General features: G+C 43.0%; 1 protein-coding gene across 1 annotated transcript in view; it reads left to right on the forward strand.

The window, feature by feature from the left end:
• The first annotated feature begins 13,712 nt into the window (after positions 1 to 13,712).
• The window catches only part of ZZEF1 (zinc finger ZZ-type and EF-hand domain containing 1), an 85,889-nt gene continuing 84,621 nt past the window's right edge, over positions 13,713 to 14,980 (forward strand). The window contains exon 1 of the mRNA XM_083372609.1: positions 13,713 to 14,351. Coding sequence (XP_083228735.1) covers positions 13,809 to 14,351 — 543 coding nt within the window. The 5' untranslated portion in view covers positions 13,713 to 13,808. The remainder of the gene's footprint in view (positions 14,352 to 14,980) is intronic.

Raw genomic sequence — 14,980 nt, forward strand, 5'->3', positions numbered from 1 at the left:
AGGACTATTTGTGCAATGGACTTCACTGTGCCCCCACAGTGGTGCTGGTGCATTATTTTGCCTGCTTCATTTTGTATCTGACAGCACTCTCTACCACGGCAATAAATGCTCTTATGGGCAAGCCAATTCCAATTCTGGAAGTTTAACTCTAGTACATGTGTTCATTTTATCTATTCCCAGGCTACTTCCAGATGTTGCCATCTGTAAAGGCAGAACTGGGTTCTCTTGTCACTCTAAGCTGCCACTATCCTTTTGCTGCACTAAACAAGGTGGAATTTGCTTATTATTAATCACTCCTTCTCTCTCTAGCCCAGGGGTGTCAAACTCAATTTCATTGAGGGCCACATAAGCATTGTGGTTGCCCTCGGGGGGCCAAGTGGGTATGGTCAGGGAGGGTGTGGCCTACTGGGTGGGCATGGCCAGCTCTACATCATTGGCATCAAGGGTGCCTATGGGGGCCTGGGCAGGAGTGGGACAGATGTGGGGGTCTCTGGCAGAAGGAGGGTCTCTGGCCCAAGGCAGCGGGGGCCGTTCCCTCACTGTTTCCAGGATGGCTTCGGGGGCCACATGAAACCACTTCGCGGGCCGGATCCGGCCCCCGGGCCTTGTGTTTGACATGTCTGCTCTAGCCTGTACTTTCTATTGTCAGCCAAAGGAATTTAGTGCTCTTCGAGAGGAAGGCTAGATCTGTTTTCAGAAATAATCCTGATGGTCAGTTCTAAGTGTAGAGGATATGAAAAAGCAGGACTAAAGAATTCCTTCCATTTCACTCTGTATCCCCCTCATTTCTGTCACTGCTGAATCGGAATTTAGCAGATGACTAAATCTGCCATCCCAAACATCTGCTTAAAGTCAACCTTTCCCATATTAGAAGAGTGATTAGTAGTTGTTTTTCAGCAGGCAAGTCAAACTTAGTGGGAAATGAAAGCAGGGGCTATTTATCAACTGTAGAGAGTAATGAAGATGATCTTTGCAAAAATATGTAGAAACTGTTATCCCGGCAAAAGGGGATAGAACATTTTTTTTAAGTCCAGAAAGAGATAACATTTGGAACTTGCTCAGGGTAGACACCTCCCTAAATCACTGGAGTATAAAAAGAGGGAGGAGGCAAAGATTTGCAAGAATCTGCTATTATAGCGAATCTCAATAAAATAGTGTTACCCAGTGCTTTTTTTGTAAAAGAAAAAGGTGCCGGAACTCACACATGTCATACAACCCGCCTTGCCTACCCTACAAGGTTCCATCCAAAAAAGGCGCCGGAACTCCGTTCTGAGCGTTCTGTGAGAAAAAAAAGCCCTGGTGTTACCTAATGGGGCAGAAATAATCCCTTCCTTAACTTGGCAAGAGTAACGAAAGGCAACTTAGTTTGCTGGACTCCTTATAGATCGACAAGGGGGGGGGGGCAACATAATTTATGCCAACATATTTTTCAACTGACTCAGGGACTGGTGGATAGCAATAATTTGGCCATGAGCCCTTGACCTAGGGCAGGGGTAGGCAACCTCGGCTCTTTTATGACTCATGGACTTCAACTCCCAGAATTCCTGAGCCAGCCATGCTGGCTCAGGAATTCTGGGAGTTGAAGTCCATGAGTCATAAAAGAGCCGAGGTTGCCTACCCCTGACCTAGGGGGAATAACCTTTTGGTGTTTTCTGATATGAAGTTATGTATTTGCCTGAGCTTAGGAGAGAAATAAATTAGAGAAAGCTCTGGACCAAAGAATGTATGACACAAGTCATGCAGAATTCACTGGCACCAACAATTTTATAGCAGCTATCAAAAGTACATTTTCCCCTAAGAGGCTTTTGTCCACTTCTCAACTGAAGTGCACTCAACTCAAATTGGATGTATGTTAAAATGAGGCAAGGCTTCCACTACGTGGTTGTGCTATCATTATGACCTTTTTTTTTTGATATGCATCCCTACAGATAACCCTGGCCAGCTTTAATCTTTCCAGAAAGGTTGCTCGCTAATAAAATAAAACAGTGGGTCAACATGTTACAAACAGCCCCGAAAAGTGATGGTTTCTTCTTCAACGTGGTATCAACAGAGCTGATCCCCGGGCAAGGATACTAAGACTGCATCTTTGCTGCAAATATTGTGTACACTAGTAAAACTTCAGGATTTACTCAGAATCTATTGGAGTTAAGCAGCAAATAATATTCAATCAATCAATCAATCAATCAAAAGAAACTTGCCAATTAGGTAATGATACTAAATCAGTGTTTTTCAACTGATTTCAACTGGCAGCTTGTAGATGTGTGGACTTCAACTCCCAAAGTTCTCCATGCTGGCTATCCACACATCTTCAAGCTGTCAAGGCTGAGAAGCACTGTTCTGAACAGTACCATGCGACTGTTAGTAAAAAATGAGACAGAAAAGGGAATGAGATTATCTCATATAATCTTTCCGCAAAAGCAAGATCTCTAGTCTGGTTTTGTGGCGGTTTTCCTTTTCATTAGAAATCAAATAGTTGGTTAGTGGGAAGAGAGGCCTCTCTGGGATGGCATCAGTTTGGAAGTTCAAGGCATATCCAGAACCTCAGTGTTCTGAAACACCGAAAGAACAATAGTTGAGTTTGTAGATTGGTTTTATAATTTACTCCTGTTTTTGTCAAGATTTCATTCATGGCCTCTCTGGTAATGCCAATAGGTCTTTCTGTCCCTCCATCCCCTCCAATTCCACTTGAAAACGGTCAGGATGGAGCTGAATGGAAAGGCTTGCCAGCCTATAGCGCTCTCAGAGAATTGACAGGCATTAAAGCAGCTCCCTCCCTCCCAGCTGAGCCCAGAGAATGGCAAGCCTTACCTGCTACCCAGGAATTGATCACTCACTGTTGCTTTCTCCCCTTAAACAAAATAAAGTACAGTGAATCCCTAACATTTTTGCTGGGCGTGGTGGCAAAGCGCCATGGCCTTTAAACTTCAGCGGGGGGGGGGAGTTAAGTGCAAGAGGCAGGACTTGTGAAAATCTCTCCCCACCTCACCCTCTTAACAGCACAAAATGTCCATTGGAATTCATGGTAGCAAAACATTACCGCTCCTAAGCAGGCTTCCCTTTTTGGAGGAGAGATGACAACAGTCACAAGGATATGCTGGGAATCATCAGAACGGCAATTGTCCAGCTGCGGTGTCAGGCGATCATCACAGATCTAGACTTCCATCTGGAAGAGCCCCAAGTTACAGAGGTGTTTGTTTTCATTATAAATGGAAAAGAAGGCTGTGCGCTGTCTCCATTAATTCATTGTCGTCCCCATTGAGCACAACACACTTTGGGCACAGTCCTTACTCAGCAGCTAAGATCTGGTATATCAGGCCGGCGCAAATGAAGCCTCCTAACAGTAAAGTGTAGACAATTAAGAAATAAGCCAAAGCTCTTTGGAGTTCTTGAAGAATTTCAGCTACCAGACTTGTGACTTTCTTCTTTCCAGACATATCTCTTGCTCAGATATCTCCAAAGAGCTGTGAAGCTTGTGGCCTTCAGGTGTCCCTGGGGGTGGGGTAGGGCTGGGTGATGATTTCTGAGATCACAGGAAGCCAGAAGCCATGCTTTGCCTTAACTCAGTTTTCATCATCTTTGGCATGGGATCCTCCTGCATAGATACAGAAAAAGATCGATGTTTTATTTCAGCTCTTTAGAAGTGGAAATTCTGACTTCTCCAGAATGGTGAGCAGGCAACATGGAAGAATAGGTGAGAATATGATTGCCTTCATTTTTTAAAAAAAATAAAAAAATAAAAACTTCCCATGTTTCTCAACATTTTTCATGATGTAAAGAAACTGATTTTTTTTAAAAAAATGAGTGTCTAATAAAAGAGAAAGCTCATATATCAATCCACTTATAGGCTTTCTACATTCTGAAATAAATGAAAGTAATCCATGTTACTGTTCAAAAGCTCCTCTCTCCTATAAGAACATTCAACTCATAATCTCAAGCTTACGGTAGTTGTATTGCAAAGACTGGGAAAATGTGGATCTCATTTAAACCCTGCTTCCAGACTAAATTCCACCATCTATTTCCACAACAAAGACAGTTCTACAATCCAGAAATGGATAATTTGGCCTCCAGAGATACCTTCTCTGACTTCCATGCTTATGAAGGACTGCTGACATCAATCTTACTGGTTTACTAGAGCAGGGGTCCCCAACCCCCGGTCTTCATGAGATGCAGGCAGCACAGAAAACCATGCAACCTCCGGTCTGCGGAAAACCCCCTCTCCATGGAACCGGTCCCTGGTGCCCAAAAGGTTGGAGACCTCAGTACATAGAACCCCTGACCCTTTGGATCATTTGTTTCAGAGATATTTCCTTACCAGATTCCTCAATGCCTTCAACAATGGCAGAGTATCTAATGTATTGGAAAAGTTGTTAAAATTTCAGGGGAGATATTCAGAGATGTCATGTTGAACTATATAGCACAATCAAACATCAGGAGTTGACCACAGAAAATGTTTTTCATGTAATAAAATTTTATAACATTTGCCAAATTTCAACTCTATCGGAGTCTTGTGTCCCAGATTTTGGGTGCGTTCTGTAATGTAGCTTATTTGAGGTACCTTTGTTGAAAAAAATCTTGCACTATTTCACCCATTTACAGGTTACGGATATGAGAGTTTTAGCAGTATATAAACTGTAGGTTTATATGTCACCATAGTCAATATATTTGATGCAACATCAACATTAACATAAATATGTTGTTGTTAGCTGCGAAGTCGTATCTGACCCATCGCGACCCCATGGACAACGTTCCTCCAGGCCTTCCTGTCCTCTACCATCTTCTGGAGTCTATTTAGGCTCACGCTTACTGCTTCAGTGACTCCATCCATTCATTCTCTGTCATCCCCTTCTTCTCTTGCCCTCAACCTTTCCCAGCAAACTGCAAAACAACGAACTTATATTAACCACAGACTATGCCAATCCATGATCCTCCAAAGGTTATCCAAAGAGTTTGGTTTTAACCAATTTCCAGAGAGCTGTCAGGATGGATGCCAATCTGGTCTCTGGGGCATGGAGACAACAGTATTCCATAATATAGAAGCCAAACATCCCAGCACTCCCAAAATTGGAAAACTATCCAAAAAGAATGTACTTGATGGGTTAATTCTACTGGATGATTCCTTTGAAGAAAAAGCAATTTCATATTTTAGCAGCACCAAAAAGCTTATTCACAAATTATGACATTTCATTTAAATTCTCTGTATTATTACTATTTTAGGCTTGGCTTCACCTACTTTTGGAGCTTATCCTTTAAGGCTCAAATCCCAAATCTAGTCCCATTTTTTTTAAAAATAAAAGCTGTACAGATGTACAATTATTTCCATCTTTGTTAATATAAAAGCTGTTTGGTTTGTCTCTTCCTCGTTTCAACTTTTTCACTGGAATATGGCTGATTATGAAGACAGTTTTGAGTAATGTTGTTTTATATTTAAAAGGGTGGGGTGGAGATTAACTACAATTTGGTTCTTTATTTCTGAAACTTTTAGGAGAATTTTAGGTGTCCCTTGAAATATTTTTTGCAATTCAAAGTATAGTCTAATTTGAATACATATAGCCAATGTCCACTTTCTTTATTGAGGCTCCAGATACAGACTTTTATAAGATGATTGGATGACACTGGCAATCCAGGCAATTTCCCTCTGTTTTCTACCATTTCATATACATACATATATACATACATACATACATACATACATACATACATACATTTTACAGAGATTATGCACAGTTTGCCTATCTGGAAGCTTGTCACAATTATATTTAAATGCCTTATGTCTTGAATGCCAGCAAAACACCCTTTTTATACTATTCACCATTTTGCCCAATGAAGCATTTGGTTGGTCTTTGTGTTGTTCTAATGAAACGACTGCCCTAAAAGAGCTTTAAACTTTTCTTTTTCTTAAAACTATTGTGACTATCTTCTTCTTTTATGCTTTATTAATCACAGTGCTTCTATTTAAGCCTGCATATCTAGTACCCAAGCCCACTTCCTTCTTTCTACAGAACAGATGACATATAAAAGCAATAATATAGAGAATTAAAGATACTGCTTTAAGCCAGGATGCATAAACAAGTAAGACTGATGCTGCTCCATCTTTTTTTTTAATAACACTTTTTGTATCTAAAAGGACTGTCCGGTCCATGTCCAGTTTAAAGAAATCTAAGATAAAGATGGCAATAGACAGAAGGACATGGAGAACAAAAAGCAGGACACTCTGGATTACTCTGTTATATAGTTATCCATTTATTTACTTATAAAACCTGCATTCTGTTCTTTAAAACATAAAGATAAGATTAGTTGTTGAAAATGAAACAGAGAAAGCATAAATAGCAGGCACTGAGTAAAAGTTTCACTGCAGTATAGAAATGTAAGGGATGATCTCAATATATTAAAATGCTTAATAGAACAAAAATACCTTTATTCTGTTGATACATTAGGGAAATGGTCTGAAAGCGAAGGAATGAAATTTATCAGAGACAAGTGAAAGGTGGGTTGTTGTTTTTTCATTTAGGGAACAAAAACCAGATGCACAGGTACACAAGTCTTGGCTGACAATGATACTTGTCAAAACCAGAATGGATTGCAAACTGGATGTGAGCCAGCAATATGAGCCAGTTGCAAAAAAAGAAAGATAAATGTAATTGGAGGGGGCATCAATAGACATATAATTTCCAAACATTAGAAATAGAATTGCTTTGCACAGACCTCCACCTTGAGTACCCCAGCTCTGGACAGAAATCGGAAGAGGTTTGGGGTAGGGCAGTGAGAACTAACTGGAAAAGATGTTTTCTCAAGAGAAATTGGCAGAACTGATGGGTATGCCTGGCTGGGAAAAAAGATAGCTAAATCCGTACCGCTCTGGATTGTAAGCACCAAAGAGTCACCTTATTGGGGAGATGAGCGGCATACAAATTTAATAAACAAATAAAAAAATAGATGGGAATATGCTAGCAATCTTCCTGCACTTGGAAGGATATCACCTAGAGACGGTCCAGACCTGTTTCTCATCATCCCAGTACAAAATGGATTTAAGTTACAAGAAGATTACGGTGCAATACTAGACAAAAATTCAAAATATCAGAGCAGTTTTGACAGTGGAAACAACAATCAAGATAGGTAGTGGGATCCCTTTTATTAGAGGTGTTCTACTGAAGGCCAGATGACCATCTATCTGTCGTGTTTTAATATGTGTTCCTGCACTAAGTAGGTGGTTGGACCTGATGCCCTAGATCAGGGGCCCCCAACCCCCCGGTCTGTGGACCAGTACCAGTCCGCGCAAACAAGCAAAGCCCCATCCGTGAGATGCAGGCAGCACACAAAACCACACACCCTCCGGTCCGCGGGAAAACCTCTCTCCACGGAACTGGTCCCTGGTGCCCAAAAGGTTGGTGGACCTCTGCCCTAGATCAGTATTTCTCAACCTTGTCAGCTTGACGATATGTGGACTTCAACTCAGCATGCTCCCTGGTGAATTCTGGGACTTGAAGGCTATACATCTTTAAGCTGCCGAGATTGAAAAACATTGCAAGATGACTCCTTCCAACAACAGGATTCCAGAGGATCATTCTAGAGCCAAGAGGCTACCGCTGAAAAGGCCATTCCTAGATTACATCCTTTTATTTTTATCTCCATTAGTCAGCATTTTTAACGTGCACCTTTGTTTTTATTCTATTGTAAACATTAGCGTTCAATTGGATATAAAATCTAGCAAATTCTAAGTAATAATAATCACAGGTAATTATCAGGTGCAGAAATGTGGCTTTCCTGATGGTGCCCCAACCATACCATTCTGGGAAGCTTGTGCATTCATTTATTTGCAGACTGTGAGTCCTTCCGCTCTAGCCAACCACTGCACTGCCTTTTTAAAAAGTTAAATAAGAATAAGCTTAAGGAAATAGCAAATGTTTACAAATACTGCACTGCCAACCTACCCTCCTTTCAATTACATGGAGTCAGGCTAAATGATATGAAAAACAGGCATGCTGCTTCCGACAACAGTCCATTCAATCCACTAGGAAAGACCACAATCAGGAAATTATGATGTCCCTTTCTTACAGTTGTTTCCTAGCATACACAGCATTTGGATATGAAAGATACATCTGGATCATAGAATAATTTTCCTTTAAGTTTGATTCTGCCTGTATAACTGGGCTAAATAGGAAAGATGAATTTGGAAGCCTCAGTATCTCAAAAGGCCTTTCGACTTGCACAAATTGGACAAGCAAAAATAATTTGTAGAACCTCTAAAGAAGCAGCTCAGCTAGAGGTCTCCAGTTTTTAAGTCAGAAACCCGTAACGTTCAAGCCCTTCGCTTACCTTTGCTTGTCCCTGAACTTTGGCCACTTACATCCAAAGACCTTCTCCTTCAGATCCTGGGTTTGGAGAACTGGAGGTGCCCTCCCATCTCAGCGTTTCCAAGCTTCTCTGTGCAATTAAGCAGGATGCCTTCTTCAGCTGGCTGCAAACGATCCGTTCTTCTGTGTAACAATGGTGTTGGGTGGCTGTTCAAGGAGGGAGCCAAACAAAAGGTGGTGGCTCTCAGCAATGGGATGCAATTGTATAGCTCACAGATTCTGACGGTGGGGAAAAAAAAGGAGGTGGTGATTTACTGGCTTCGGCTGAATGCCACTTCTTTCATCTGCCATTCCCCATTCTCTTTCCAGAAAAGCTACTGCTCTTGCTGCTGTTGCTTGGAGATTCTGCTACAGCATTGCCCGATGCACCTCCTCTCCTATTTTCTAGTCCAGAGTGATTGATGCCCAAAGACAAGGACTGCCTGCTTTAACAAATGCTACGGCTTATGTCGGACTGCTGGTTTGGTGAGATGATAATCTGAAGCCTAGATCAGAAGAGGGCAGATAATAATGCATTTACTGAGTACTTCACTGATCCCGTGGCTTTCTTCTAATCTCTCCTAAACACCACAGGCAGCACTAGTGGCCATTGCTAAGATCTAGATAGAGGCACAGGTTCCATAATTAATGTTGCAAGGTTCAACTGTCTGGAAACATGCATATTTTTTCAGTATATTTTATTGGCTTCATCCATTTAAGACAACTGCAAATATTTTTAAAAAGTGTAAAACCTGCGAGGATTTGAAAAGGAAGGTGAGGGCAACCAATCAGAACCAGGCACCGCTGGCTTCTAAAGAACCAGCCAATCAGAAGTACAGCTATCTTGTACATTGTTTTATTTCCCCAAGGCATGCTCCAGTTAAAGGTAGCACAAGAGAGAAGACACCAGTCACATAATTAAAATACATGGAAATGACTTTTTAGAAATAAGGTGCAGCAGGGCCAAATTAGAATAAGGGCCCTTAAGATAAAAATATTTTGTTTAGATCTGGTAAAGGATAATATTATGAAGATGATGCCTTGACTGAAGCTTTCACTTAATTATTTCTGATGCTAAAGAAAAAGTGTGAGGACATAAGCTAGTGCAGTCAATGTTTATTTTCTCTTTCCTTTTTTTTTTAAAAAAAGAATACATAAAAATGTGCATAAAACGTAATCATGTTAATGAAGCTCCAGAAATATTTAATAATGTGGTTTCTACCAGATGGAATTGATCTGATAGGGTTGGCATGCTCCATGTTCCATGCTTCTTCTATTAAAGAATGCTACCTATCAGGACCCAGAGTGCATGTTTTCTCTGTTGCGCCTGCCTTCTGGAAGGAAGTCCCTGTTTCCCCCCCCCCTCCCTCCCCAGCTCTGGTTGGTGCCACCCTGTTGGCTTTCTGAAGCGCCATGTTCTCCCAGGCTCAGAGCTAGCTATGTTTTCAGCCCCCTTGTCAATTGCTGATGGGATCTTCTGGGTTCACAGTTTCCCCTCCTTTTTTGTCCAAGTCTGATTTTGTTGTTCTTTATCTTTATTGTATGGCTTTTATATTGTTTTGGTGTATTATGAGCTGCCCAGGGCTGTTTAGAATCGGGCAGCATCAAATGGAACAACATAGTAAATAAATGATAAGTGTTTTATTATACACTGAAATGATCTTCACACATAAGCAGCACACATTTCTCACTGCTACTTTTTTCAAAACATTTCAGGCAGAACGACAGAGCATGCCCCAACAATTATTCACGGATTCCTTTTCCTAATGAGAAAGTACATAATTCAATCCCCCTGGGGGGGAAAGTAAGATATAAATAAAAAATATTGTTTCAAAACTGAGACATAGGTTGTTCACCTGAAAATGTTGTTGGGTTTATTGCATTCTCTGATGTTTTTTTCTGGTACTGTCTTTGCAGTATCTCCTGATGCATTCTATCATTTATTTTCCATAAGAAATAAATGTTTCAATGCATAAACTGTATAGTGATAGAATGCACCTTTTGTACCTTTGGATTGCACATAGCGAAAGGTAAAGTAATACTGTAGCCTCTACTATTCAGATCTCATGAGTTTAAATTAGAGGAGCACCAAAATGTTTTAGGCATTAGATAAAAATGTCTCCATTAGTCCAACAATGGACCTAACACACAGGGAAAACAGATATGTTCTCACTTAGTGGAAATGCTTGTGGATATTCTCACTTTCAATTTTCTATAAGGACCAAAATATGTTCCTCCACTACCAATTCTGTAATTTAGAAACATGAACCTTGTGGAATAAACTCTGTAAGTAGAGAATATAAGACAACAGAACTCACTTTCAGAATGTGCTCTTTCACCCCAGGATAGCTGTCCTACTGGGCGTTATCAAGACAATATACTTTTGTTGTGCTGCAGTGCCACCTCTGTGGGGGCCAAAGCTGAAACTGCAGCTGCTCAGCCCAGACACAGCTCAGCTGCTAGCAGCTGGATTTTGAATTAATTTCCAGTTTATAAGTGGCTTTTAAGAGCGGACTGAATACATTGCAGAAACACATCTGGTGGCTAAATCAACTGTTACCAGAAATATACACATTCCCATTGCCCTGCAGTTGTATTACATTAAAAGCATGAAATCTTTACAGATGATTCATCAGTACAAATCTTGTTAGATTGCCTGTGAAAGAGCAGGCATAGCAGGCAACACATAGGCAATCAATCACACAAAGAATCAATTTGCTATAGTGGTTAAGGAGCTGTGCTAGATTTTATTTATCAAATTTATTTGCCATCCATCTCGTGGTTCAAGGCTACTCTGAGTGGCTTGAATCACAACACTGTTCAAGACCTCCCTTAGAAATGGAATGGAATGGAATGGAATGGAATAGAATAGAATAGACCTTGGTGATCTTCTAGTCCACCCCCCACTCAAGCAGGAGGACCTATACCATCTCAGACAGGTGATTGTCTAGTCTCTTCTTAAAAATCACCATTGATGGAGTGCCCATGATTTCTGGAGGCAAGCTGTTCCACTGGTTGATTGTCCTCATTGTCAGGAAGTTTCTCCTTAATTCTAGGTTGCTTCTCTCTTTGATCAGTTTCTAACCATTGTTTCTCGTCCTTCCCTCTGGTACTCTGGTTAACAATGTGACCCCATCTTCTCTTGGCAGCCCCTCAGATACTGGAATATTGCTATCATGTCTCCCCTATTTCTTCTTTTCTTTAGACTAGCCAAACCCAAGCCCTGCAGCCGTTCTTCGTATGTTTTACTCTCCAGGCCTTGGATCATCTTAGTTGCTTTTCTCTGAATTTTTTCCAAACTCTCGACATCTTTTTTTGTGATATGGTGACCAAAATTGGCTGCAGTATTCCAGGTGTGGTCTTACTAGGGTTTTATAAAGTGGTACTAATACTTCGTGTGATCTTGATTCTATGCCTCTATTTATACAACCCAGGATTGTATTAGCTTTTTTGGTTGCTGCTGCACAGTGCTGTCTCATAGTCAAGTGATCGTCCACTAGGACTCCAAGGTCCCTCTCACAGTTACTGTTTTTAAGCCAGGTCTCACCCAATCTGTACTTCTACCTTTGATTTTTCCTACCTAAATGTAAAACTTTGCTTTTCTCCACACTGAAACTCATTTTGTTGGATAGGGCCCATTGTTCAGGTTTGTCTAGATCTTTTTGGATCTGGAGTTTGTCTTCTGGGGTGTTGGCTACGCCTGTGAGTTTGGTGTCATCTGCAAATTTGATGAGTTCCCCTTCAATTCTCATCTAAGTCATTTATGAAGATATTGAAGAGTATTGAAGGTATGGGTGACTTTGGGCCATTCACTTTGACTGAGAGACAGTCAAACCCACTTCACAGGGTTGTTGCAAGGAAAATGGAGGCAGAAGTATTAGATATGTTCCCTCCCTTGAGTTATTACACAAAAAAGGATAAAATAATAATAATACATAAGATTTGCCATATAATGACAAAAAGCAGGGTCAACGAATGGCTGTATTCAAGCAACACATTTAAAGATGTTGCTGAATTAACTTATTATCTGGGCCATGAATCACAAACTAATTAAAAAGGCTACACTTGTCCGACATATCAATGTATTATACATAATTTAAGAGAGGGGTGTGATTTTTTTAAATGCAAGGGACGTGCTTGGCTTGGTGTGCCACGGCCTTATAAGAGTAAGGAAAAAGGAGTAGTTTTTGATATCAACATTTTGTTTTTAAAAGCACACCGTTTTTATCTGCCAAATGCAGGTTGTTGTAAAAAAGCAGTTTTGAAATGTAGGTGGGCAGTTTATAGGAATGCATTTTTGTGTTGTATTTTTAATTATTTGGTTTGTCTGAGAAATCTTGAAATTGGAATGGGGGTTGGATGCAGGGTTTTTAACCGCTTGCTCTTAACCTAGGTCACCGGTTCTCAAACACTGCGTGCCAGAAGCAATGAGAATCAGAAGAGTAGGCAGCATAAATTACCCAAAGAGGTAAATATCTTACTGCTGTTGCTTTCCAATCCAGTTGGAAGCAGGCGGGTGGCCACTGATAACACAAAACTCGTTACCCAGGGGTTAACCCTGCGGAAATCGCTGGGTTAGACAATCAGAACCTCCGTTTTCAAAGGCTTTCTACCCGTTGCAAGTCCCCGATGCTATCAGCTTACGGTCCTGCGTAGCGATTTCTCCTTATCTACTCACTCTCCGTAGAAAATAAAACTCCCGCCCCAGCGCGTCTCTTTTTGACAGATTAATCAAATCGAACACGCCGAGTTGTAGCTCTTTCGTTTTCCCTTTCTATGCAGCCAATCTGAATCTAACAAACAAAATCCCTTTGAAATAACCAGGTGATTCTTCCCTTTTCTTATCTCTACGCCGCAAGCTTCCCTCAGCCAAAATTAACACTATATCGGCCATTACCTCTCTTGCCCCTGCCGTCAAAAGACGAGTCCCGATCGCCTTTTCGCGGCATTCGGAGACGCTCGCCTCGAGGAGGCGGCTGTGATTTTTGCGACTCTGCCCCAAAATGAGGCCCAGCCCTCTGCTGCTGTAGTCTCCCCTGCTCGGCTTTGCGGCGTTGCCGAAAAGCGACGCAATCACTTTCTCTCTTAATAATTAGACCAGCGTTTCCCAACCTTAGGAACTTGAAGATGCGTGGACTTCAACTCCCAGAATTCCCCAGCCAGCGTAGCTGGCTGGGGAATTCTGGGAGTTGAAGTCCACGCATCTTCAAGTTCCTAAGGTTGGGAAACGCTGAATTAGACGACAGGGGGCCATCTTTGGCCGTGCTGCTTGGGACCCTGGGCCCCCCTCCTCCAGCTCTGCTTTACGGCAGGGTCGTAGACCGCCATTGGGCGAGCAGACTTTGCGACGTTTAGGCGGAAGTGTGTCCTGAGGGAAGAAGACGCGCGAGAGATAGAGAGAGACGGCCTTTCCTGATCCGTGACAGGAGTTCGCCTGAAGGGGGGAAGCCGGAGGGCGAAAGGTGGGCCGAGGGCTTCATGGGGAACGTGGGTAGCCACAGCGAGGGAGAGGAAGAAGAGGAGGAGGCGGCAGCGGGAGGAGGAGGAGGAGGAGGAGGAGGAACAGCGAACCTCGTCACCTGGAGAAATAGTAACGGCAACTGGGCCGCTGCCACCAGCGAGTCACCTCCGCCGGGAGCAATGGAGGCCGCCTTCCCGGGCCTAGCTTCTCCGCCGCCAGCTTCGTCGTCGTCGTTGTCTTCCTCCGCCGCCTCGGCCCTCCCGCCGCCGGCGGTGTTGCTAGGACAGGCCCGCCTGCGCGAGGAAGCCGCCGCTCGCCTGCGCGAGGTGCCCGCGGCCGAGTCGCTGCTCTCGCGCCACCACGCCGCCCTGGTGCGCTGGCTGGAGGAGCGCCTGGGCCGCGGGGAGCAGGCCATCAGCCTCGAGCAGCTCTGCGAAGCCTTGGAGATTCGCGCTGGGCCCGCGCAAGGGACGACAGCCGCCGCCGCCGCCGCCGCCGCCGCCGGGGCAGGAGGAGACGCCGCTGCCGCTGCGGCCGAGGAGCGAGTCAGGAGCGAAGAGGTGAGCACAGGATGGCCACCCGGGGGGGGGGGAAGGAAAAGCTGAACTGCACCTGCAGGGCGAAAGGCTAGTACCGGACGCTTCTTTTCCGGGGCCGGCACAAAAAGAGGTTGTTAGTGCTCAGGAGAGGCTTTCGGGGCATCTTTCCCTCGAGGCATCTTTCTGAGGAATGTGTGTGTGAGATGAGAATCATTGAACAGCCAGTGGAATAGCAATCGACCAATGAATCAGTAGCTTGCCTTCAGAAGTTGTGGGTGCACCAGCACTGGAGGCTTTTAAGAAGAGACTGGACAGCTATCTATCAGAAATAGTATAGGTCCCCTGCAAGAGCAGGGGGTTGGACTAGATGACCTCCAAGGTCCCTTCCAACTTTTACTGTTACTGAACTGCAGTCCTATCTAGAGCAAATAAGCAGGCATATACATAGAATGAAGGCTACTGCTAAGCTTGTAAGCCGTCCTGAGTCTTCGGAGAAGGGCGGGATATAAATGGAATTAAAATAAAATAAATAAATGTCCTGCCAAGGTTCCATTATGCTCACACCCTAAGGAACAATGTTCAAAAAGAGCAGAATGCACTCACTACAAAAAAAAATATATCTTTTTTTTGTGGGACTGGTTCCCCCCCCC

This window comes from Vipera ursinii, assembly GCF_947247035.1.
Source record: "Vipera ursinii genome assembly, chromosome: 1".
In the NCBI taxonomy this organism is placed as follows: Eukaryota; Metazoa; Chordata; class Lepidosauria; order Squamata; family Viperidae; genus Vipera; species Vipera ursinii.